The 23,432-nt window shown below is 51.5% G+C and overlaps 1 protein-coding gene across 6 annotated transcripts; it reads right to left on the bottom strand.

The window, feature by feature from the left end:
- Positions 1-807: 807 nt before the first annotated feature.
- PMM2 (phosphomannomutase 2) lies at positions 808-22,589 on the bottom strand. Of its 6 annotated transcripts, none has more exons than XM_047712651.1 (8): positions 22,385-22,583; positions 16,947-17,058; positions 14,940-15,016; positions 14,164-14,255; positions 12,200-12,299; positions 11,996-12,071; positions 10,727-10,842; positions 808-840 (listed from the first exon to the last, which is right to left on the bottom strand). In XM_047712651.1, the coding sequence occupies exons 1-8, from the start codon at positions 22,562-22,564 to the stop codon at positions 823-825; spliced, it is 771 nt and encodes a 256-aa protein (XP_047568607.1). In that variant the 5' UTR covers positions 22,565-22,583; the 3' UTR covers positions 808-822. The 6 variants fall into 6 exon arrangements, with proteins under 6 accessions (XP_047568607.1, XP_047568604.1, XP_047568606.1 ...); XM_047712648.1 differs by lacking the exon at positions 808-840 and adding an exon at positions 848-2,435 and having other exon boundaries at positions 22,385-22,587; XM_047712650.1 differs by lacking the exon at positions 808-840 and adding an exon at positions 848-1,442.
- Positions 22,590-23,432: the final 843 nt, after the last annotated feature.

The following is a 23,432-nucleotide window of genomic DNA, read 5'->3' as shown; positions in this document are numbered from 1 at the left end:
CAACTGCCTCCCCCTCAGGATGGAGTGCAGGCACCTCAGTGAAATACAGGAGGGCCTTCCTGGGGGCTTCTCCCTCAGGAGTGCCCGGCTGTGCCCTCCCTGGGGCCGCTCACTCCAGGGCCCACCTCGGCTGCCCTCCTGCTCAGCATTTAGCTACTGTGTTGAAGATTCTTGTGGTGTCTAAGCTGCCAGCTCTGGAAAGCTGAGGAGGTGACTTACCCACACCTGCACAGCAGGGCTGGTAGTGCCTGCCTTACAGGCTTCCCGGGGTTCGTGGAGGTAGTAACAGCCTGGCTGGAGGTAGCTGGTGTGTGCTATAGGGGCCATACCCCGCCCGACAGAGGAGCAGACAGGCCGAGATGAAGCCGTCCCGAGTCATGCCTCCGGTCAGCAGCAGAGCCAGCGCAGGGGAGGCAGGCGGAGGAGATGGCTGGTGGCACAGAGGCAGGCCCCAGGGACGGGGAAAGGGGCCCAGGGGTCTGCCCCAGAGTGTCCGCAGGCAGCCACAGTGGGACCCTCGGGAGGGGCGGGCCCAGCCTGACACCTTGGGGCACCTGCTCAGGGCAGCCCAGGCAGGGGTGTCTCCAGTTATAAAGGTTAGGGCGAGTTTCAGTAAGACTCCGTTGTCTTGCGCTGCTGTTAAAAATGTAAGGCAACTTGCGGATCCTTACCCCGTGGGCAGGAAGGCGAGCCCAGAAGCACCAAACTCTGGCACCGTGGAAACCCTGAGAACACGAGTGTCAGAAGCAGTGGCCTTCAGATCTGCAAGGGCTGGGTTTTCCTTCCAGAATCTGAGACGACAGCACAGCTGATCGGTAACCGTCAAAGAAGGAAAAAGGCCTCGGAATGAGAAACAGGAAACAATAAAATCAACTTTAATTTGCCGCTTTGCATTGTCAAAGGTCGCTACAGTATCGTTTACAAAACCCAGCAAGGAAAGGTATGCCTGCGTGGCTGAGTCCTGGGAACCACTGAGCAACGTCGGCCCTGCGTGTGGGCGCGCAGACGGCCCCCAACTGGACCCCCAGCCAGGACAAGCCTGGTGGGGCCTGGGAGGCTTGTGGAGATGAAAGCACCTGGTGGGGTGAGGGTGGGGCAGCGGGGGTACAGACCCCTGTTCAGATCGGCCAGGCCTGAGCAGAGGCCATGCTGTGGACTGGAGCGGACTGTGGGTCTGCGGGTCCTGACAAGTCCAGATACTGAAAAGTGACCTGGGAACCGTTTTCTTGGAAAGCGCTCTTCCATGGGCTGCCTTCCAGCAGCACGAGGACCTCGCTGAACTCAAAGCACGGAGTGAGGGTCACAGGCCCAACCGTCGGACGGCTCCCACCCCTTAGGTCCAGGTCTGGGTGAGGCCGGGGCAGGCAGGCAGGTCCACATGAAGATCTGCGTGCAGCCGTGCAGCTCCTTTTCTGTTAACGATCCAGCCTCTCAAGTGATCCCTGAGAAAGCAGAGGGGAGGGAGGCTCTAGCATCTGGGGGCAGGGCTGCTGCGGCCCACTTGCTCCCATCCCGAGGGGCGGAGCCCCAGCAGTCTGTCCTAGGTGTAGTGAATTCAGAGCTCGCCCCCAGAACTGCAGGCCAGCCGAGAGGCAACCTTGTTGGGGGTCAGTGGTCACGTGGTGGCTACCTGTCTGTGGGCCATGCTGCGGTCTGCATCCCATGTGCTGCTGAACTCAGTCCTGCCTGGTGGCCACAGGGCCTTTGCTTTCAGAGTCCTCCTGGGCTGACAGCGGGCAAGAGTTTCCCCTCAGGAGGTGTTACCAGACTTCTGTTCCGGGGAGGGATGGCTGTAAACATCTTGTCCTTTCTCATCACCAGATGCCCCCATGCGTACTGACACAGGGGGTCCGAACATTGCCAGTTACATTGTTCACAAGACCCACGAGGAGGGAGGGTCTGGGCACATTCATTCTGTATCATTCTAGAATGATGGGGAAGGTTCCCCCAAAACCGTGTGTACCGTGATTGCACATGTGGAGGGTCTGAGACTCGGGGGTGGGGAATAAAATTGGGTTGGAGGCATTCCTTCCGCCCATTCTTGACAAGTCTGGCTGCTTCTGGTACTGGGGGTGGAGGCCACGTCGTCAAGGCCCCAGGACGTGTGGGGAACCTGGCACGGGCTGGGGTTCGCGGGCATGTGAGGGAGGGAGGGATCCCGAGTGTGGCCACGGTGACCCTTCCAGCCTGTCAGCGGGATGCCCTGCCCTCCCTCAGGGAAGGGGCCGTTAGGGGAACAGCTCTTCACAGATTCTGCGGGTGTCCTCGGGGGTCGTCACCGTATGGCCCACGGTCCTCGGGTCGGTGAAGATCTCGTGGTCATTCCCGCCCTGTGAAGACACGGGGGAGATGTGGGCGCCTCGCTTCTCCTGGGCGCGGGTGGCATGAAACTGAAGAACTCGCCCTTTTACCAGCAGGCAGGCCGGGTCGGTTACCTGGGCCTCCGGGAGAAGAGCAACCCGAGCCCAGGCATTACCGAGAAGGGCTTTCTCACTTTCCCTTGGACTGCAATTTAGCTTGGAACGTGTAATTATGCCTCTGAAAGCAATCACGATGCTCTTGTGAAGATCTGAGGCTTCTTTTTCCATAAAGCAAGCGCGGCAGGTGACAGCAGTCCCTGCCACTGTTTGAACCATGCTCCAGGCTGTTGTCACAGGCAGCGCAGCAGGGCTGACAGCCCACCGTGGCGTCTGGCTGTGACACGGACACACGGGCCTCTGAGCCAACAGCAGCCACTGGTGACTACCAAGTACTTGGTGGCACGTGGCCAGGGCAACAGAGGAATGGAGTTTATTTGATTCTAATTTGTTTACATTTAAATAGTTCCTGTGTTTGGCTTGCGAGTGAGCCAGGACGCCCGGGTGTAGAGGGTGTAGACCCTGCCTGGACCGTGGCCGACGGGTGAGCCAGCTGCTGCAAGGGCGGTAACGCCGCCCCCGGGCCGCAGGTCGGCACCTGCCCCTCAGCCTGTGCTTCCCCTGGGCCACTTCCAAGAGTGGAGCGCAAGACTGCTTCTGCCAGACCTTGTATCCGGGGCCGTGGCCCACCACGGGGGTGGGTCCTCCAGTGTGTACGGCATCCCCGTCCCGCCCCCGGTCTCGGGCGAATAAAGCGGGCTTGCCGCTGTTCCCACACCCTGAGCTCCAGGAAAGCCCCTGCTTTGCTTCTCATGCAATTTCCGAGATTCTCCTCATAAGCCTGGACGGTCTAACTCAAAACATCAATTAGTTTATAATGCGATGAAAATAACTGCATAGGGGCGCCTGGGTGGCTCAGTGGGTTAAGCCGCTGCCTTCGGCTCAGGTCGTGATCTCAGAGTCCTGGGATCGAGCCCCACATCGGGCTCTCTGCTCGGCAGGGAGCCTGCTTCCTCCTCTCTCTGCCTGCCTCTCTGCCTACTTGTGATCTCTCTGTCAAATAAATAAATAAAATCTTTAAAAAAAAAAAAAAGAAAATAACTGCACAGTAAAAATGGATTTTTCTCCTAAAGATTCTATAAGAAACACCTGACATGCCTTTAAAGGACTCACGGACACGGTAATTCCTACTGCTCTCACTTTTGTGAGAGTTACCTCACTCCGAAGTTTAGGAGCGGCTGCTGCTGGGGCCCAAAATGCACCAGGGGGAGGAGTCAGGTCGGGGGCCACGAACTTGGAGCCAAGTCCGGGAAAGTCCCTTCCCAGCGCTGACTGGGGGAGCTGCTGGGGTTCTGCCCTTGCCTCACAGATTTCTGTGCCGTCAAGTGGCTCTGGATCAGCTCTAGGCGTCACGCCCACCAGGGGCCACCTAAGCAAGTAAATGTGAAACCAGTTCATGTAATGCTTAGAATTAAAGTCGGATTCCTCGTACGAATAGCACGGGAGGTAAAATACCGCCACAGAGAACTTAACGTCGTGGAAACAGATTTGTGAACTATCCAGAAAAACCTGCCATCTCTCGGGGACGCATTCAGTTCCTGTCACTCATTCACTCCGGAGGGAGGAGTCTGGATTGACACATGAGCCCAACCAGCCCAGGGAGCACCTACTACCCACCAGGCAAACCGAACCTTCAGAGCAGAGGCAGGGAGAGGACAGGAGATGGAGGGGAGAAACTCCGTAGGGCAGAGAACGGAGGGGAAGAGAACCTAGAGTGACAAGGGAGGCACCAGTGAGCAGAGGAAGGGAGGGGACAAGCCACATCCCGGAAGTCAGCTCAGTGGCCCACCAGGCCAGGTAGGTAAGGACTTGGGATTTTATGTCAAGCCACCCGCAAAGCTGCAACCAGGGGACACGATCAGCTTCACCTTCTACAGGACGGACAGGTGGGGGATGAGGACGAGGAGCAGAAGCACATCAACGAGGAGGCTGTGCGGCCAGCCAGGGTTGGGGGCGGGTTGCAGACGCCCTGCCCCAGGGAAGGACTCCGAAGCAGCTGCCCCACCTGTTCCTCCCGGGAGACCTGGTCCACACGGGGCGGCTCTCTGGACTCGGTCTCGGCACCACCAGCACCACGCACCGCAGACTTTAACCTCCCCTCCTGCCAGGGCACCTGGGCTCTTCTGGAGCTCCCTGGGGCTCCCAGAGGTGGCACACCGGAGTCAGAGGGAGGTCAGGAGAAGCAGAAGCACAAGGCGAGCTAGTGTGAGCGCCCTCCTCTAGAATCAGGCTTCAGAGAACTGCAAATTCCAAACACCAGATTTGCATAGGTCACTAGGGTCCGGGTGGGGAAGACGCTTTTCTGAGAGATGACAAAGGGAACCAAGCGGGAAGACCACATCGGGCCGGGACAGATGCCAGATGGAGGAGAGGCCTCCAGCTCAGTGTAAACAGCCCATTAATATTTAAATATTTGAGGCGAAGGGCTGAGGGTACCACAGAAAAGCAGACGGCAGGGCTGAGTGGGGTCCGGTCTCCCCGTTACCCGGCTGTGTTCTGCACACGCTGTTGCTGAGCCGATGGGGGGGGTGTCCGGTGAACCCCGAGGATCCTGATGGAGAGCTGAGGAAGGGAACACAAATCACGTGTCCCTGGCCTGTGGGCCCTGCTGGGCAGGAAGCAGGGCCGGGCCGCTGGACTCCGAGGGGGTCTCTGCTAGGAACACCCATCTGGGGCTCAGGTCCACTCCGGCAAGTCCACTTCCGCCGCATGTGGCTGTTCATCTCCGGGCAGTGTAACAGGACCGATCAAATTTCTAGGTATCAGGGTACAAAGGCTAAAGGGACAGGGCTCAGTTTCAAAGCCCCGGGGAGGGGGGGTGGTGCTCCCTGGGCTGTGGTGACAGTCACCACGGGAGCTGTACCAACACTTCTAGGGCCAGTACCCCTGGCCTGCAGGCCACGGCGTGAAAAGCCAAACAGATCTGAGTACGTGCTGTGTGGTTGGTATGCAGCTGCTTTCTCAACCGTGATCGTTAGCTGGTGAGGAAGATATTTGGTAAAAATGTATGCCCTTAGATAACTATACTGACTTTTCCTAGAAAGAAGTCAACTGTTACACTTAAAAAAACAAACACACAAAACCAGTCTGGCCCCAGGGTCATGATGTTTTGAAAACAATCAGGTGACTCGGAGTACTTCCAGGACGGGACCCAGTGGCTTATAGTCTGGGGACTAACCGTGCGGTGGAAAGCAAGCCGGCTTGCTGTCCTGCTGACGCTCCCGGGGTGACCCTCTGGGTCTGCTCATGAGTCTGGCGTACCCCCTCATCCCCCAAACGGGGCTGAGCATTGGGTGATGGGACCGGGCATGGACGTGCCTACAGGAGATGCTGATTTGTAGCCATCAGTGACCATACCAGGGGACTCCCTGCGGGCTGGCCACACTCTAGGGGTCTGGAGTCAGTGTCCCCGTGAAGAGAAGAGCTACAGCAATGGCTGCTGCTTCTTCAGGGTTTATCCAGCCAGTCCTCTTCCCCCCGCCCTGATCTCAGGAGTGACACGACCACAGATTCTGGTGTCCAGAAGGAAGGCGGGTCAGCAGGGACCCCAACAAATACCCGCACTCATGGTGTCCCCCCGGTCTAGTGTCCTGCTTCCCGTCCTCCCACAGGGGAACTGGCAGCACCCCCTCAGCTGGGTGGGAACCTCTAACCCGGTTCAACTTCCTCCAGTCAGATCTCAGGGAGCAGCAATTTTCCTGAGGTCCCTCTGGGAGCAAGGAACACCCCTCTCTCCATGCTAACCTAAACCTGCCACTAGCCCCCAAGACTTGGGTCTCAGATTTTACACTGACACGCACGAATAGTAGGACAGGTCTGCACAAAGGACACATTCGGTGCTCTCATCAGCCCTCAGGCATCCTGAGAGTGAGCGCAGGAGATGCCAGGCAGGGCCAGGCCGCCCAGAGCAGGGCCAATGGCCAACTCCGTCTGCAGCCTGCGCAGGAACTCAAGGTTTGCTGGTTAACACACACCGTCCACCCTACAGGCCCCAATCTCTCAGAGGAATCTCATACTGGATGAGCTTTTCTTAACTTTATTAAAAGCTGCAGACTTCATAGCCGGCTGGTTCCCTGCTGGGAGAAGCAAGTCCTGCTGCCTTTCCTGAGCCGGCCCTGGGCTAGCCACCCTCCCTCTAGGACCTCCCTTTCCTCCCACCGCTTCAGAAGAACTGCATCCCCATGGGGCTAACGGGTACCACGGCTCACGACACAGAGATGTGTGTGGTCACCCTGTGGGCAGCGGCGGCCAGATTGTAGGTCTTCTGGGTTTCAAAGCTGCCTCTTCCCACCAGGCCGATAGGGACTTGTTTAAAGCTTATTTATTTTTTTTTTTTTAAAGATTTTTTATTTATTTGTCAGAGAGAGAGGGAGAGAGAGCAAGCACAGGCAGACAGAATGGCAGGCAGAGGCAGAGGAGCAAGGAGCTCCTCTGAGCAAGAGCTGAGCAAGGAGCCCGATGCGGGACTCGATCCCAGGACGCTGGAATCATGACCTGAGCCGAAGGCAGCTGCTTAACCAACTGAGCCACCCAGGTGTCCCTAAAGCTTATTTTAAAGCCAGATTTTCCTTTTTAACGTTTGTGGAAAACCAACTGTTGAATGATTTGATAGCATTTTGGAGGCGATGTGGGGGAGTGACGAGAGGCTTCCGGATGCCGCCCGGTCACTGACCTGCACCGCACCCGGCCCTGCGTGGAGCCTGTTGCCGCCCATCCCGCACGTCCCGCCAGGCTGCCCAAGGACCTGAGGACAGAATGTCCAAGGGTCCAGCTCAGGGTCTGACACTGAAGTGCTTTAGAAACCAAAAATTTGTTTTCTTCCTTTTCTCAGTTTGATACTTTAAAGCTTTATTTTTCAACAGAGAGTACATTTGTGGAGTTCAAAATTTAAAGAACGGACGGAGTGCCAAGTGTCTCTCCCATCCTTGTCCCTAGCTCTCAGGAGGTCTGTCATCTGCCTTCTTGGGTGTCCCTTCACATTCCCTTTATGCACTTACGAGCACGTGAAGAGAGATTACGCCCCCTCTTTAGACAAAAGCGGCGCGTGTTACTTGTACTGCTCTGCACCTTACGTGGCTCGCCTGATAGAACAGCCCAGAGATCGGTCTGCATCAGCGGTTTGTACGGCCATGGGGCATTCTGCCGTGTGCACAAACTACCTTGTGTGTCGTCGGTCACCTCCTGCAACGGTGCCCCCCAGTCCTGCCACTCTGCGTGTGCCCGTCCCGAGCACAGAAGCGGACAGAGAACTCAATCACCCAAAAGCATCTGCTGAGTCAAAGTCAATCAGCTGTCGATGTTCATGACTGTTCGAATGTTTTCATGTTCCAACCGCCCGAAAGCCAGGAAGCGTTAAGCCAGCAGAAGCTGTCTAGCCGGGGAAGACGGAAAGGCTGGGGGTGGGGCGGAGTCAGGTGCGGCAGTCTCCCCGCCACCTCCCTCCCTGCCCCGAAGCCATGCAAAGCAGTGTGGGGTGCCTCTCTGTGCCCTGGTCATCCCTTTCCCTGCACCAAACCAAGGCACTCCAGGTTGGGCCTGGAGCCTTGAGGCTATACTCAGAGCTGGGTTTTAACAGACCCTGGTTGTTGTGGCTGATGGGCAGGATGGGGAGGGGGGTAGGGACTGACAGTCAGTCCAGGACTGCCAAGCATTTAGAAAAGCAACGGCCAATGTCTAGTTTCTTCACTCTGCTCTCTGAGGGTGTTCCAAGCAGGGAATGGGGGAGGGGCTCCATGTAACATCAGATCCCCCCAGACGGAGGCGGCTGCTAGGGCTGGAGAGGCTGCCAGGCAGGCCTCTAAGCCTGTGGCGCTTGGCAGGGAAATAGCTTTTTTTTTTTTTTTTTTTAAATGAAGTAGGCTCCACGTCCACTATGCAGCCCAACATGGGGCTCGAACTCATGACCCTGAGATCAAGACCCAAGTTGATATCACGAGTCAGATACTTAACCGAATAAGCCACCCAGGCGCCCCTGGGAAATGGCTTTTTACTGACAGTTCTCAGCCCAAGTGCTGTTTCCCTGGAAACCAGCGAAAACATCCGCCTTGACGCGAAGGAAGAAAACAGCTTTCAGAATCTATCGCAGAATATGACAAGTTTAAAGCTAGTGTCTGGATGGCTCTATGCCTGTTCAAGGTTTAGATGGTTGGACCGTTACTTCCCATTTCCAGGAAACCACCGACCGACAGCAGCGTCAGAGAGGGCAGAGATCGGCCACCACGGTGTCAACAAGCACAGTCCCAGGGCCTCTGCTGGGAAAACGGGTCATCCAGCCCCTGAAACCTCGTTTTCAAAGAGATTCACTAACATGGGTAAATAAAATAGGTACGAGAACAAAGCAGAAAATCCAATAGTGAACGCGCAGGGTCCACTTTGGGGGTCGCAGACGCCCACAGAGAAAAGACTGGGAGGTGCATCAGCTGTGACCACATGTGACTTACACTTTCTCCCTTGAACTTTCTCCCATGCTCTACAGTGAATGTTAATTATGAATCAGAAAAAAACCATCCATGAGAAGTATCTGCCTTTAAAAAGTAGGTGAAACCCAAAACCAAACAGAATCGATGTGCTCAAGTTTCCAGATGGAGAATTCCCCAAAGCAGGCATTCTCTGCTAATCTCAAGAACCACATTCCATTCTGCAAAGTCCCCAGTGAGGCTTCTGGGGGCTCTTTGCACACAGCAAGAGTGTCATCACAGAGAAAAACCTGGCTTCGCCTGTCTCAGCAGCTCTCTTCCCAGCCTGGCGGAGCGGGCAGGGGGCCGGAAGGGCTGCAGAGGCGCCCGGCCATCCCGAAGATCCCGCGTGTGACTGCGTGAGCTCGCTTTCTCCAAGACATCAAAGTCCGACGCAAAAGCATTTCTGCAGCCAAAGAATTTCACCAAATGGACGCGGTTGCAAACCACTTCTCTCTGTCATTAAGAACGAGGCTAAAGGACAAGCCTCCAGAAAAGCAGCACCATGCGGTCCGGGAACTAGAAGAGAATGTTCCCCACCACGATGGAGGGATGGCCTGCTGGACTGGAAAGCCTGCGTGCTTAGAGACAAGGTAGTTTGTTCTGGTGCCACCAGTTCTGTCACGGGCTGTGTGACCCTGGCAAGTCACTTACCCTTTCCGTTTTGTTTTTTTTTTTAAGATTTATTAATTTGAAAGAGAGAAAGAGAGAAAGAAAGAATGCGAACATGGGAAAGTACAGAGGGAGGGAGACAAGTAGACTGCCTACTGAATGGGGAGTCCGCCGCAAGGCTGGATCCCAGGACCCCGAGATCACACCCTGAGCTGAAATCAAGTTGGATATTTAACGACTGAGCCACCCAGGCGCCCCGAGTCCTGGTTTTATCCTTTAGAAGGATGGACACGAGCCTATATTGATCAGAAGTCTCTTTAATGCTAGAAGACCTTATGTGGGGACCTTGCTGAAAGGCTGGTAGGTCCACCCCAGAAAAACCTTAGCAGAACGGCAAGTACTCTGCAGTGGATCACAGACCAGACAGTAAGCAAACTCTGAATGTCCAGGGCATACCTGCTGGGTGCAGGATGGCCACGAAGCCTGAACCAGGACCTCTGCTGCCAAGATAATTCCCATCACCTGGCGGCATGTGAAGGGAAGTGGGCGGAGGGGCCCAGAGGGCGATAGGAATTTAAAGGAAGGGGCCTGGGCAGTGAGTGGCTGGTGCCGAGCCTCCTCTCAGGGCCCCACCTGTCCCAAGAAGAGCCCCGTCCTACTGCCACAGTGGCTCTGGGGAAATCCCTCCTCCGCAGTCTTCCTCCTGGTGCTGGCCTTCGACACGGCTCTGCTCTCAGCCCCGATTTAGACTCAGTCCAGCACCTGTCCATCAGGGACAGCTCCCCAAACCCTGTGTGTGCGATGCGCACCGCTAACACAGTTCCTAATGCGGTCTCTTGAGTTTGAGACTCTTGAGATTCCCCGTCTTCCTACCATTTAGGATGCCTTGTGCCCAACTCATAATGAATGTCCCTGGGGGAAAACCACAGTGGAAAAATGACCTAAAAATGGCCAAGGGCCTGGAAGTGGACAAAGGACTGGACAGCGGCACTGGGGCAGGTGTTCTGGAAGGCCGCAAAGTGAGCCTCGAAAGGGCTCTGTGACCGACCCCACTGAGGTGTCTGCTGTCCGAGCGCAAAGGGAGGGGGGCTGATTCGCCCCTCTCAGGGGAAAGCAGCTCCTGCTCCAAGTGAGCTGGGCCAGTGTGTACTGCGTGGCGGAGCGGAAAAGGCCCACGTGTCCACGTCCCCTTTTCCAGCCCGAACCAAACAGTCCAATTCCAAAATACGCTCCTGTACTTACGGGCATGGTTTTGTCCCCGAAGAAATAGATGGTCTTATAGCCGTCATTTTCCACGTGTCTCAGGCAGTACCGCTTGTCCCAGCCATCAGGAAAGACGTCGATGCTGATCTGGCCTCCTGCCAAGGGGGGAAGACACAGAAGCTAAAGGCGGGAAAGAGGTGAAGGGCATGTGGCTGAACCCAATGCGCGGTCTACTCATCAGCAACTGGAGGGCTGAGGTCGGTTTTTAATACCCTGATTCGCTATTTACGCTATTTTAGGGACTGGTTCTAGAAATTAATGGGACGTTGCTTTTTTCCAACATTATTTCATCCAAAATTGAAAAGCAAAAGACACATCGCCAGCTCAGAAGGAGGAATGCGTTTGTTTTCAAGCGCTGCGCCAAAGGCATGGGTCTAAAGGAAGCAGGCTGGTGGGAAATCCGGTAACAGCTTCAACCAGCTGGGCCGCCCCGAGCTTTAATACGCTCTGGCTCTCGGGGGCGAGGCCCAGAGTGGGCTGCGTGCGGTACATCTCACAGGAGAAAGGAAAAGCAGGTGCAAAGTGGTTCGCGGGAAGCTTTCAGGCGCGATAAACCCTTGGAAAGCTTTGTCGGGGAGACATTCACATCGCGGTTCAAGAACACTTGAACATCTACCTGCTCTAGCAGACGTAATCTCTTTGCAATTCGAGTTTTCCTACAACTGTACGCTCAGGGAGGTGGTAAAACAGTGCTCTACGTGATGACCCATCAGCGCTGCCGGAAGTGCGTTTGCTTCAAGCATCTCACAAGTGTATTCTACGGAAGACCAAGGCCGGCCAAGACACCAGCGCTGCGGGAAGAACTCTGTCGGACACAGAAACGCTCGCATGCTGGTCTGCCACTGCAGACACAACCTCTGTGGGCTCAGACAAGACCCCTTTTCCTCCAGGGCCTCAGTTTCTTGATCTGTAACACCAACCCAACTGGCTGCTATGGATCCCTGCTGCTCACGCATGATGAGATTTCAAATCTGTTCCGCTGAGCGCTACTCTGGGCCAGGAAGAGAGGTGCCGGGGCAGGGCGGGGGCGGGGGGTGCATGCGGAATCCTGCCAGGTGAGACTTTAGAACCCAACCCGGCGGCCAGGGAGAGTCTCCATGAGGGCTGACCACACAGGAGTGCTCGCCCCTGCACCCCTCTTGCCCACCTTCACACCAGGCACAGCCCTATTCCAAGAGCTCACTGGCCCCCACAACCCCCCTTAGCAGGTGGTTACCGAAGCCGGAAGCCGGCCCGAGTGCACCGTACCTATGGAGAACGTGACGCCTTTGCCTGCAAACTCTTTCTGCAGGTCTGCTACGAACTTCTGTCTGATGTTTTCTTTCTGAGAAAAACAAGGAGACACCGATTGTCTAGTGCATGTCAGTCCAGAAGGCACCCTTCAGCCGCCGGCCACCAGGCCACACATCTTTCCTCCACTCCAGAGACCCAGGCTGTGTCGGAGGGACTCACTTTATCGAATTCGTAAAACTCAATGCGTTCTTCTTGACTGCAGCTTCTCCCAATTGGGGACACGTTCAACATCCCATTTCGGAACTCAATGAAAGTACCCCTGGAGAGGAAAGGGGACGAGCCCCGGAGAGATGTTATTTGTGTGGACGACTTTACAGATGGGTAAGCAGGCTCAAATTTCCAGAAGGCAGGGGCTGGTATGATCAACACTTCACTGGGCTGGGCTCAGACACAGGGTAGCCTCGGGCCACAGGCAGCTAATCTGAACTGAGATTAGATTTCAAAGATAGAGCATGAAAAAGGAATGTCACCCTCATTCGAAATGCTCTATGTTGACTATGTGTTAAAATGACTATATTTTGGCTACACTGAATTAAATAAAATATGATTAAAATTAATTTTGGTTTTTTTAGTGCAGCTACAGAAAACTTAAAATTGCCCATGTGGCCCACATTATTTCTGTTGGACAGTGAATTTTATCGTCAATAAAGAGCTATGAGGGGGGCCTGGGTGGCTCAGTTGGTTGGGCGTCTGCCTTTGGCTTAAGTCATGATCCCAGGGTCCTGGGATGGAGCTCTACGTTGGGTTCCCTGTTCACTGGGGAGTCTGCTTCTCCTCCCTTTGCCTGCCTGCCTACTTATGCTCTCTCTCTGTCAAATTAAAATAATAATAATAAAAAAAAGAGCTATGAAAATGATTACCATCTCTCAAGTTCCCTGAGGAATCTGAAAATTCATGCGCCTGACATTTTTGCTAGTGACCTCTTGAACCCACCGGTCTGACCACACAAAGCTATGGGAAAAGGCTCTGAGGGCTGCTTGGTGAGCCTCCGTCATTCCGACGAAACAGCTGCTGTGGCTAGCTGCTACTAAATGGTTGCTCTGATCACAGAACGTGAGAACAGCTTAACACTTTTTTTAGTTACTCTGAAGATTTAAAAAAAAAAACAACCCAAAAAAACATTTTCCCCCACTGTGTTTCCAGTTTGAATCTCAAAACAGTTTTTTAAAAGCTCAAATAACCGTGAACTATACTTCCTTACAATGCAATTTAAGGGTTCTGTGACTATGTGCATGGAAGTATCTTCTAGTTCTAAATGCTGATGCCTGTGAGGTTCTAGAACCTCTTCCCTGGGTCCTTTCTGTCTTCCGCACACAGCGCTGATCTTGAGCCATCAGCCACCTGTAAATACCAGGGACATAGGCCCATTGTTGAGCTGAGGGCCTGCTTCAAGGCCAATGCAGCCTCCTGCTGCCTGAATTCATGGTGGGGATCTCATGCTAACTTGAAATTACAGATCTTCAGAGAACACTGAAGCCAGAGGTGATGGTATTTTACTACATGAAGTCAAACTTCCAAATGACAGCAATTAATGCAGATTTTATGTCATACCGTGGGCTGAGCGAGCAGGGCTGTGTGTGGGCTCTGGCCTGGATTTCCGGGGTGGCTCCCAGGTGGCTCCTGGATCGAGGGCTGATGCTGCTTTTCACACTGCTCTTACAGGCCTTCCCCCGGACCCACAGTCTTGGCAAGCATCTTAGTTTCTGCTTCCCATCATGTGGAAATGCTGTCGTTTATGGATTTACTCTTCTACTAGAAGGTTTCCAATAATGTCTTACTAACTAAGCACAGGGCCCGGGACTAAAGTCAGCACCTACCCAGCCAGTGCGACTCCTCCCCATGCCAGCACGACTCCTCCCCATGCCAGCACAGCCTCTGCTGAAAGCAAATCCACCTTTTCTTTCTTTCTTTCTTTTTTTTTTTTTTTAAAGATTTATTTATTTATTTATTTGACAGAGATCACAAGTAGGCAGAGAGGCAGGCAGGGGGCAGGGAGCAGGGAGCAGGCTCTCCGCTGAGCAGAGAGTCCGATGCGGGGCTGGATCCCAGGACCCTGAGATCATGACCTGAGCCGAAGGCAGAGGCTTAACCCACTGAGCCACCCAGGTGCCCCCCAAACCCACCTTTTCTTCGGGAGTTTAATTCTTGCGATGTAGCTCAGACAGTAGTTGATTAGATCTTGGATTAGGGCCTCGCCCAGGTGACCTTGAATACTCTAGATAAAGAAAACACTGGGGTTACTTGAATTGGGGGAGGTATTTTTGAAATAACTTTATAGCAAACCCGGGGCTTTAGCCACTACTGGCGAGGGTGACTAGGCTGACGTGGCCAGCATGACATGCCCCGCTATGTTTTTCCTTCTCTCCCTGCGTGAAAACATAAGGCAAACCACGAAGGGCATTAGTTAAAGCATTTCCTGCTTCATGACTCAAGATTTTTGTACAAATTATCTTTCGAATGCTTCAGGGAAGGCCCAAAGAGTTTATCACTGCTGCTTTTATTCAATTAAAATATCTACAGACGCTGACAAAGTATCTTTGTTCCACTCAGGCTTTCTCATATGTCTGAGTGGAATGATCTTGTTACTAGCAAAGGCTACACAGTACCTCTTAAAAATGCTTGTAGTGAGGCAGCCTGCCCTCGTTTCTGCTAGCACGACAGAAATATCAGATTAAGTATCCTTAAAAAAACAATGCTGAAATTTAGTTAACCATTTGGAATATGTGATAGTCACAGGGCTCGACACTCAAGACGTAGAAAAGAATACAGGGTAGAGGTTCACTCCTTCCCCGGCTCCTCACCTCCCGGACACACCTCCCCAGAAGCATCCAGTGTCAAAGAGCTTTTTGGAAAGCATTTTAATAATAGTATATAGTCGTCTGGATACTCTAGAACCTACCTGTTTACACAAGAGTTTCCCATCTTTGTATGCAACCAGGCCGTTTTCGGGAAACACATAATCATATTTTTCAACCACTGGAACCAAAACAAGAGAAAAGTCAGTGTGCAAGGAACTGAAGCTGGTTTCTCTTTCCTGATCAACATGTCGCACCGATAAAACAGGGAAACTCCAATAAGGACTGTAAAAGGGTATCTCGCCTTAACAGGTTCCGAAGGTGGGGAAAAAACGCCTTAAAAAAAAAAAGACTCTAATTACAAATGTACAAGATGGTGGCCAGGCTGGTGTTTGGAGACCTGGTGGCGGGTCGTCTCAGATCTCTGCCTTCAGCCCCCTCTACCTGGAGAGGAAGATGTGAGCCAAGGACGGCCCCCAAGCCTCTCTGTGGACCCGCATCACCAGGGCAGTGATGAAAATGTGCAGATTCCCAGGCTCTGCTCTCAGGCCTTCTGAATCAGAACATGCAGGACCAGGCTAAAGATCAGAATTTGAAAAAAATTAAAAAAAAAAAAATTTTTTTTTTTTTAAAAGGTCTTTAGGTGAATCTTATATTATAGCAGCCAGATTTGGAGACCACTCATATAATTCTAAATGGGTTCCCGAACTTTAGTTGCTTGTTAAAATGCAGACTCCCGGGTGCCCTGTGTTGGGTGGGGCCCTCACATCTGTATTTTCACAGGTTCCCCAGGTGATTCTGATACAGCTGGGTCTTCAACTTTCTTCTAGCTTGTGAAGGTTACGAGTCTGTTGTTCGGACTCACACTCTTTGAAACCTACAGACAGTGCCCTACCCGGACATAAAGCCTCTCTGAGCCTGTGGTTAAAAATATGGCCAGAGGCAGAAAGGGCCATCAGAGCCGGGTAACAGGATTTCCGGGGCTTAATGTGCCCCATTATGTTGTTTCAGTGTCTCTAAGTACAGCATCTACGAGAAAAATGGAAGAGTAAGCAGAACAGAGAGCTTTGGAGAGAATGCATAGATTATGCTCGTCCAATACACTAATCCAATAAAGACAGCCTACACCGATTTGGACTGTAGGATACTACAGTCAAAACACTGGTTCTCCATTGGGGGTGACATTGCCCCCCACAGGGTATCTGGCAATGTCTGGAGACATTTTTGGTTGCCACACTGGGCACGGAGGTGCTCCTGGCATCCCGTGGGTGGAGGCCACAGGGGTGCTGCTCAACATCCTACAGTGTGCACAGGACAGCCCCCCACAATGGAGAATGATCGGGCCCAAAATGTCAACAGTGTCCCAAAGAACGATCATCTCAACCATCTCTCCACCATCTAGTTCTTAGAGGTCAGGCACCCTAGAGGCCCTGGGGCTACAAGATGAGTAATGCAGAGTCAGAGTCTTCCAGAAAAAACAGACGGACAACTAGATAGTTTGCAACATGCAGAGCGTGTCCTGCTGGCAAGGCTGTGCATCACAATCTCCTGGGGTGGGGGTTGGGAGGGCTGCTAAAATATGATTTCCAGGCCCCAGAGACCTCAGGATCTCCAGTGAAGGGGCCAATAAGAACCCCTGGCTTCCTGGGGCCTGCGTTGGAAGTTCTGGTTCACCAGGCAGGGTTAAGAGCCTGGGTGTCCCATGATTAGGGAACTCTGGGAAACACTGTGTTAGAGCAACGGAGAGGAGGCCCCCAGACCTGGAAGGCATCTGAACACCTGGGTGAGAAGGACAGTCAGGAGATGGGGACTGAACTGAGCTCAGAGAGTGGACGGGGATAAGGCAAAGCATTCCAGGCAGTGACACACACATTCAAACTTCTGGGTGACCCCACCCATGTATCTGGGAACCGAGTGGTCCACCACCAATTCCAGAAATTTATTTATAACATTAAGAACAGAGGAAAGAGAAAGCAGAGAGAATGTTTGTCCGAACAAGGCAGCAGGAAGCCTGCCACACGGGGAGGAGGGCTCGAGGCTGCCTGAAACACTTCAGGGCCACAGGTCCCAATGTCCTCACAGGAAGCTGCCATTAACCAAAGGCAACTTACCATCCTTTCCCAGCTGCTCCTGTACTTTCTCAAAGTCTGACCCGCCTACCACACCAATTTTGATCTTCTGCCTCAAGTCTTGTAGAAAGCCATCCATTTCTTTGGTAATTTTCTACATTTCAAAAAGGAAAATAAAAAGTCATGAGCCATAGAGTAACCAGGAGACTGAAACTCAAAGAGTGATACAACCCTGACTTCCATATATGCCAGTTCAGGCTCTAGGTTTGTAGTGAGTCCAAATGTTTTAGTTGTGATATGGGGAAATCAACTTTTTACCAGAAAAAAATGTGTTAAATTTTACTTATTCTTACCTAGCTTAAAACACACAAGCAATATATTAACAGCTGCTGTGTGCTGTTCTAGCTCTTCCGCTCTGCATTCACATACTTGCCTACATGTGCAAAAATAGAGAGGTCTTATTTTCTGACACACAAGTGGACTCATTCTAGGTCTTAGGCAGTGACTTGTGTTTTTAGCAGTGAGTTGGGATACTGTTCCATGCCGATACACAAAGATCTAGAACATTCCTTTCAAATGCTACACTGTACTCCACTTACGGGTTTAAGTTGCTATTTTAGAACAAAACATGATAAGATTACAGAGGACATTCAGAATTGATTTGTTATAATAATACAAAACCAAAAATAAATAAGTACAACAGCAAGAGCACACGATTTTTTTAGTCTCTCCTAAAAGAAAAGCTCTTATGTATCGACAGTGGTCTCAATGGTGTAACTTTTTGCTAGTTGAAGTCCGAACTGCAGACTAATTAAATAGAAGTTATGAACATGAAAAAAATATTCCTGCATTAAGACAAATCACAATTCATTTTTTAAAAGTTATTTTGTTACTTTTAGTAATCTGAATTGTATATTCACATGGGGTATCTATTTTTTATTTTTTATTTTTATTTTATTTTTATTTTTGAAAGAGAGAATCTTAAACAGGTTCCATGCCCAGTGTGGAGCCTGATGCGGGACTTGATCTCACAACCCTGAGATCATGGCCTGACTGAAATCAAGAGTAGGACACTTAACCAACTAAGCCGCCCAGGGACCCCTAACTTATTATTATTTTTTAAGTAAACTCTACTCCCAATGTGGGATCTGAACTCATGACCCCGGGATCAAGAGTGGCATGTTCCACTGACTGAGCCAGCCTGGAGGCCCTCACACTGGGTATCTTTAGAAATGAAGTTAGCAGAAATTAAAAACAAAAACAAAAAACCAACTTCAATACATAAACATCTAGAGTTCAATTTTCTCCTTTTCTTTTCTTTCTTTTTTTTAAAGATTTTATTTATTTGACAGAAAGAGTGATCACAAGCAGGCAGAGAGAGGGGGGACGCAGGCTCCCTGCTGAGCAGAGAGCCCGATGCCGGGCTCGATCCCAGGACCCTGAGATCATGACCTAAGCTGAAGGCAGAGGGTTTAACCCACTGAGCCACCCAGGCACCCAAATCTTCTCTTTCGTCTTAAAAAAATAAAACAACAACAACATTTTAGAGAAATATACACACAGGATTAATAAAACTGTACAGAAGGGCTTATAACAGAACACACACTTTTTTACACCTTCCGTGGAATCTCAACTTCGCAGACAAAATTTAGAAGTGCCGTGGCAGCCTCTACGAATCAATGACTGTGAAAATGGGTCCTGGAGCCCTCCAAGTGGCCGGCTTCCACGTGACGTCAGGATGGCAGGAAATGGGGAAGACTCCTGACGTCAGCATGGCAGGAAGTGGGGAAGATGCCCTGGATTACAAAACATTAAAAATGCAATACTTCTGTCTTCAAGCAGAACCCAAAGCTGCAATTTCTTTTCTCTTAACCCCAGTGCACACTGATGAGCTCCGTGGTACTGTGGCCATCAGGCTTGTCTGCAGTGTGTGTGTGTGTGTGTGTGTGTGTGTGTGTGTGTGTGTGTGTGTGTGTTAGAAGGCCCCTTCTCACTTCCGAGGGGCAGCAAATATTTTTTTGACAGGAAGTAAGATCCAGCTCCTTGTGAGCATAACAGAGCATCTAAACTACCCACAGCAGGAGAGGTTGTTGGAGCAAAATAATCACAGACCAAAGTTGTTGTGATCCTCCCAAATAACTCTGTGTTGCTAATCACAAGGAATTCTTTATAAGTCATCCTGGGTAAAAATAAAAGAGAAAGGTCCAAAAGCTTGAAATTGAGGTCAAAGCAGGATAAAAATTCACCTTCTGAAAAAACCAACTACAAAAGACTTCTTTTGGGACAATAGAGGAAAACTGATGGGGCAAATAAGAGTCAGCAGAATAGGGTGCATGGGCCAGCATTAACTCGCGTCGGGTTCCGCGAGGTACGACTGCAACGCAGCCACATCCATTCACTTGCGTACTGTCTGTGGCCGCAATCACACAGCCGAGTAGTTGTGACAGACACCACATGGCTGGCGGTGTCTCAACTCTTTACTATCTGTCCTTTTACAGAAAAATGTCTGCTGACTGCTGAGCTGGGGCATTAAATAACAGGAGGGAACTGGTGACACGTTTCGTTGGTGATGATGATGATGGCACTATGGTCACCACAGATGTCTTCAAGAGATCCAGGCACAAATATTTAGGGGTGAATTACCATGATGACTGTGGCTTTGGAAGTGGCACATCAAAGAATTAAAGTGTAGAAAAGTTAATGTCAGTCATGGCTGATTTTAAGTGGCCGGGATACACCTATTCTGTATACTAGTTTTGCAGTAATTCTGTATGTTTTAATTTCTTTTGAATTTCGATTTTATTTTTTTAAGGTTTTTTTTTTTTAAGATTTTACTTATTTATTTGACAGACAGAAATCACAAGTAGGCAGAAAGGCAGGCACAGAGAGAGGGGGAGGCAGGCTCTCTGCCAAGCAGAGAGCCCGATGCGGGGCTCGATCCCAGAACCCTGGGATCATGACCTGAGCCGCAGGCAGAGGCTTTAACCCACTGAGCCACCCAGGCACCCCTATTTTTTTAAGGTTTAAAAGTAATGTGCACCTAACGTGCAGCTAGAATTTATAGCTCTGAGATCTAGAGTCATATGCTCTAGCGACAGAGCCAGACAGATGCCCCTATATGTTTGAATTTTTTATGACATAAAGCTGGAAAATAATTTAGTCAGGTTTAGGACCGCCTTCTTTTGCTCTAAATCTCAACTGTTTTTGGATGGAATAACCTTTCTTAGGAAAGTTACTCAGCACAAGAAAATTCTACTAAAATAGTGATATGTGCAGAGCTCTGGACTCCGTTCTAATTAGATTTTATCTGCTTATATCATATCGTGTGTCAGCAGCTGCAAGATAACCCATTCTTCTGCTTCTGGACTATAATATGCTTATCACTGTTTGGGAATGCATGTTTTGAGGAGGGAAGGTATTATATTATTCTATAATGAATAGATCTCTTGCTAAAATATTTTTATTTTTTACCTGGAACACCTGGCACCCAGAAACAATTTTCTTTTGTTAGACTATTTTTTTTTTCAGTGTTAAAATGATCAGTTTGCTGCAAAGAATATCATGTTTCAAATGTGTTACAGGAATACATTGTGAGTTTCTTTGCTATTTCATACTTCATGGTCATCTATCCAGATTCCTTCTGGAAGGCAGAAGTACCTTCCGGAATGGCACAACCAGCAGCCAGAACAGCTTCCATCTTGGAGCGGTGGCAGAAAATGGCAAACTTAGCAAAGGACAATGCCCTGCAGTCCAGACACTTGTACCAGATTTGCTGTGAGAAACAGAGGTCACGGTTTCACTGAGTCTCGGTTTCCTTATGTTTAAAAGTGTAAAAGAGAGGCCCTTGGGTGGCTCAGTGGGTTAAGTCTCTGCCTTCAGCTCAGGTCATGATCTCAGCGTCCTGGGATCAAGCCCTGCATGGGGCTCTCTGCTCAGCGGGGAGCCTGCTTCTCTCTCTCTGCCTGCTTGTGATCTCTGTCTGACAAATAAAAAATACAACCTTAAAAAAAAAAAGGGTAAAAGAAATTATCCTACATGGTAGGAAAGAGGGGAAAAGGTTGAGAAGGTCCAGTGATATCATGCAAAAAGGTATGGAATGTGAACCCTAGACCATCACAGCCCATGGGCCAAACTGAGCAGCTGGTTGTTTTTGTAACAAATAAATAAAATAAAGCTTTATTAGAACACAGCCATGCTGTGTCTACATAAGGTCTATGGCAGCTTTTGCATTACAGCTGAGTAGTTACTACAGACCATGTGGTTGGCAGAGACAAAAAATTTTTGCTATCTGGGCCTTTACAAACAATGAGTTGCTGACTTTGGCTCCAGACAGCCATGAGCTTCTCTAACAGTCCAGAAGTGTGTTTTGGTCACCGAATCTGGGTCACAAAAGGCCTCTGAAGAACTTGCCATTGAGTTTCATCACTAGACGCACCGAATGTGTGGCTCAGAAAGGCAAAATGATGTCAGGTCAGACGCAGGTAATGTGGCCGTCTGGAGCACACCACTGCCACCCTCCGGCCAAAATTAAGAAGGCAGGGATAGAAAGTGAAGTTAGGAAGGTCGGTTGGGTCCCGGCTCAAGTTTGAATGGCTGTGGTTCAAGGACCAGTCCCCGCAAGGGGGAGGTCAGCGTCAGCTTTATCACAAATCCTGATCTTTTTTTTTTTTTTTTAAAGATTTTATTTATTTATTTGACAGACAGAGATCACAAGTAGGCAGAGAGGCAGACAGAGGGGGAAGCAGGCTCTCCACCGAGCAGAGAGCCCGATGCGGGGCTCGATCCCAGGACCCTGAGATCATGACCTGAGCTGAAGGCAGAGGCTTAACCCACTGAGCCACCCAGGCGCCCCCACAAATCCTGATCTTAACCAAAACCTACAATCAAGCCTGCAGCAGCAACATCTATAAGTGGGAAGGAAGCTTCCAAGAGTTCAAGGGGGGGCTCGCAGCAGGCAGTCTGAAAAAAATCTAGGTCTCCTTGCTCACTCCCGCTGGAGAAGGGGGTGGAGAAAAGGGGGTGGTGGGCAGTGGCTAATATTTACTGACTACTGCTGAACACGGCCCACCGTACCCAAAAGATTTTTACGAATTTTTTCGATTTCATTCGACCTTCACAAACACCATATGGTACTGGGAAGGTCCCCACTGAAAGCCGTCCGTGGAGGCTGAGACTGAGGTTAAGTGACTTGCTCAAGGTCAGACAGCTGTCAAGAGAGTACAGCGGAGACTCTATTAGGTCTGTTTGACCTGGACACCTATGTTTTTCATATTAGGGCACAAGGTACAGTTCGCAGGTGACAGGACTGAGGCGCGCTCATAGCCGGCAAGAGGGCTGAGCTGGGCTTCAAATCCAGCGCAGGCGGTCAAAATCCCGAACTGCGTTTTCCAATAAGTTTTTCGCTTTTCGGCCCCGTTCTATCTCTCCGAGCACCCTGAGAGTCTGCGCCCGCCGCTGCCACCCCGCCGGACGCCGCCTACCTGTCGCGGGGCCGTCAGTGTCCCGTCCACGTCGAAGAGGCACAGCGCTGGGCCGGACGCCGCCATGTCGCCGGTTTCCATCCACTCGGGCAACCAGGAACTCGGCCCAGAACTTCCGGGTTCGCCCCCCCCGCCCCCCACCAGCCCCCGTACCGCAGGGCACGCTGGGGGGAGGAGCATTCCCTCCCACGGTACCTGGGACTTGCGTCGGATATTCCTTCGGAACCACAAATCCCAGGATGCAATGCGCCTACACGGCGTCCTATGACGGTCGAGCGCGCGCCGTCAGAGGTTCCGGGGGCAGAGGGGATTCACTTCCGGTGGCAAGAAGCGGAACCATGGTAAGAAGGTGGTTAGCGGGAACCGCGGGAGGTGGTTCGCTTTCGGGGCGGTGGTGAGGGTTGGTCTGGCAGGCAGATTCCTGGGGTTCTGATTGGGAGAATCCGCGGTGGCGGTGGGGGGCGGTGGACCTCCGGCGTAGGTTAAGGCTTGCTGTGCCGCACTTTCCTGCGCTCGGATCGTGTGGGCGACAGGAGCGCTCTCTGAAATTCACTGAGCTCTGTCCCCGTGCGTCAGATCCTCGGGTGCACCAAGTGCGTTCGAGGTCTTTGAAGCCATTGTCTCATTTGGCTTGTCGTGAATCCCCTTTGTGAAAGGCAAAGAAACCGAGGCCCAGAGAAGTGGAGGAACTTGCCCGAGGGGCCACAGCTAGTGTACGTAGGAGCCGGGGTCGGAACCCAGATCAGGCCCCCAAGCCAGGAGCATCTTTCACTGCTCTCCTCGAGGTGTACAGCGGCGCACCTGATAAAACCCTTGGGCTGCGGGTTGGCGCCTCCCTCCCCGCCCAAACTGGGCTCAGAAAACAGCGCTTCCCCTTCAGGACCGAAGATGATGCTTTAACCTGACAGGGAATCGGGAGGTTATTAGAAGTATGGCAGGGATTTGTTACCCTTTAGGACATTGGTTCCTGCTGGGGAAAGTGTTCCCACGGCCTTATGCGTTCGGCGCCCAGCCCAGAGTTGGCCGTCCCTGGGTATTTGTTGAATGA

The sequence above is a fragment of the Lutra lutra genome, chromosome 18, assembly GCF_902655055.1.
Source record: "Lutra lutra chromosome 18, mLutLut1.2, whole genome shotgun sequence".
NCBI lineage: Eukaryota > Metazoa > Chordata > Mammalia > Carnivora > Mustelidae > Lutra > Lutra lutra.
Note: the sequence above shows the minus strand (reverse complement) of the source record. Positions and strands in the feature narration are given on the sequence as shown.

Bases quoted from the DNA above. Each gene is read 5' to 3' on its own strand.
- PMM2 (XM_047712647.1), bottom strand. From the start codon at position 22,564: ATGCTCCTCCCCCCAGCGTGCCCTGCGGTACGGGGGCTGGTGGGGGGC. The intron at 15,017-16,946 runs GTAAGTTGCCTT...TTTTGGTTCCAG, and splicing joins GGAGCAGCTGGGAAAGGATG to TGGTTGAAAAATATGATTAT. The intron at 12,072-12,199 runs GTGAGTCCCTCC...TGTTTTTCTCAG, and splicing joins AGTTTTACGAATTCGATAAA to AAAGAAAACATCAGACAGAA.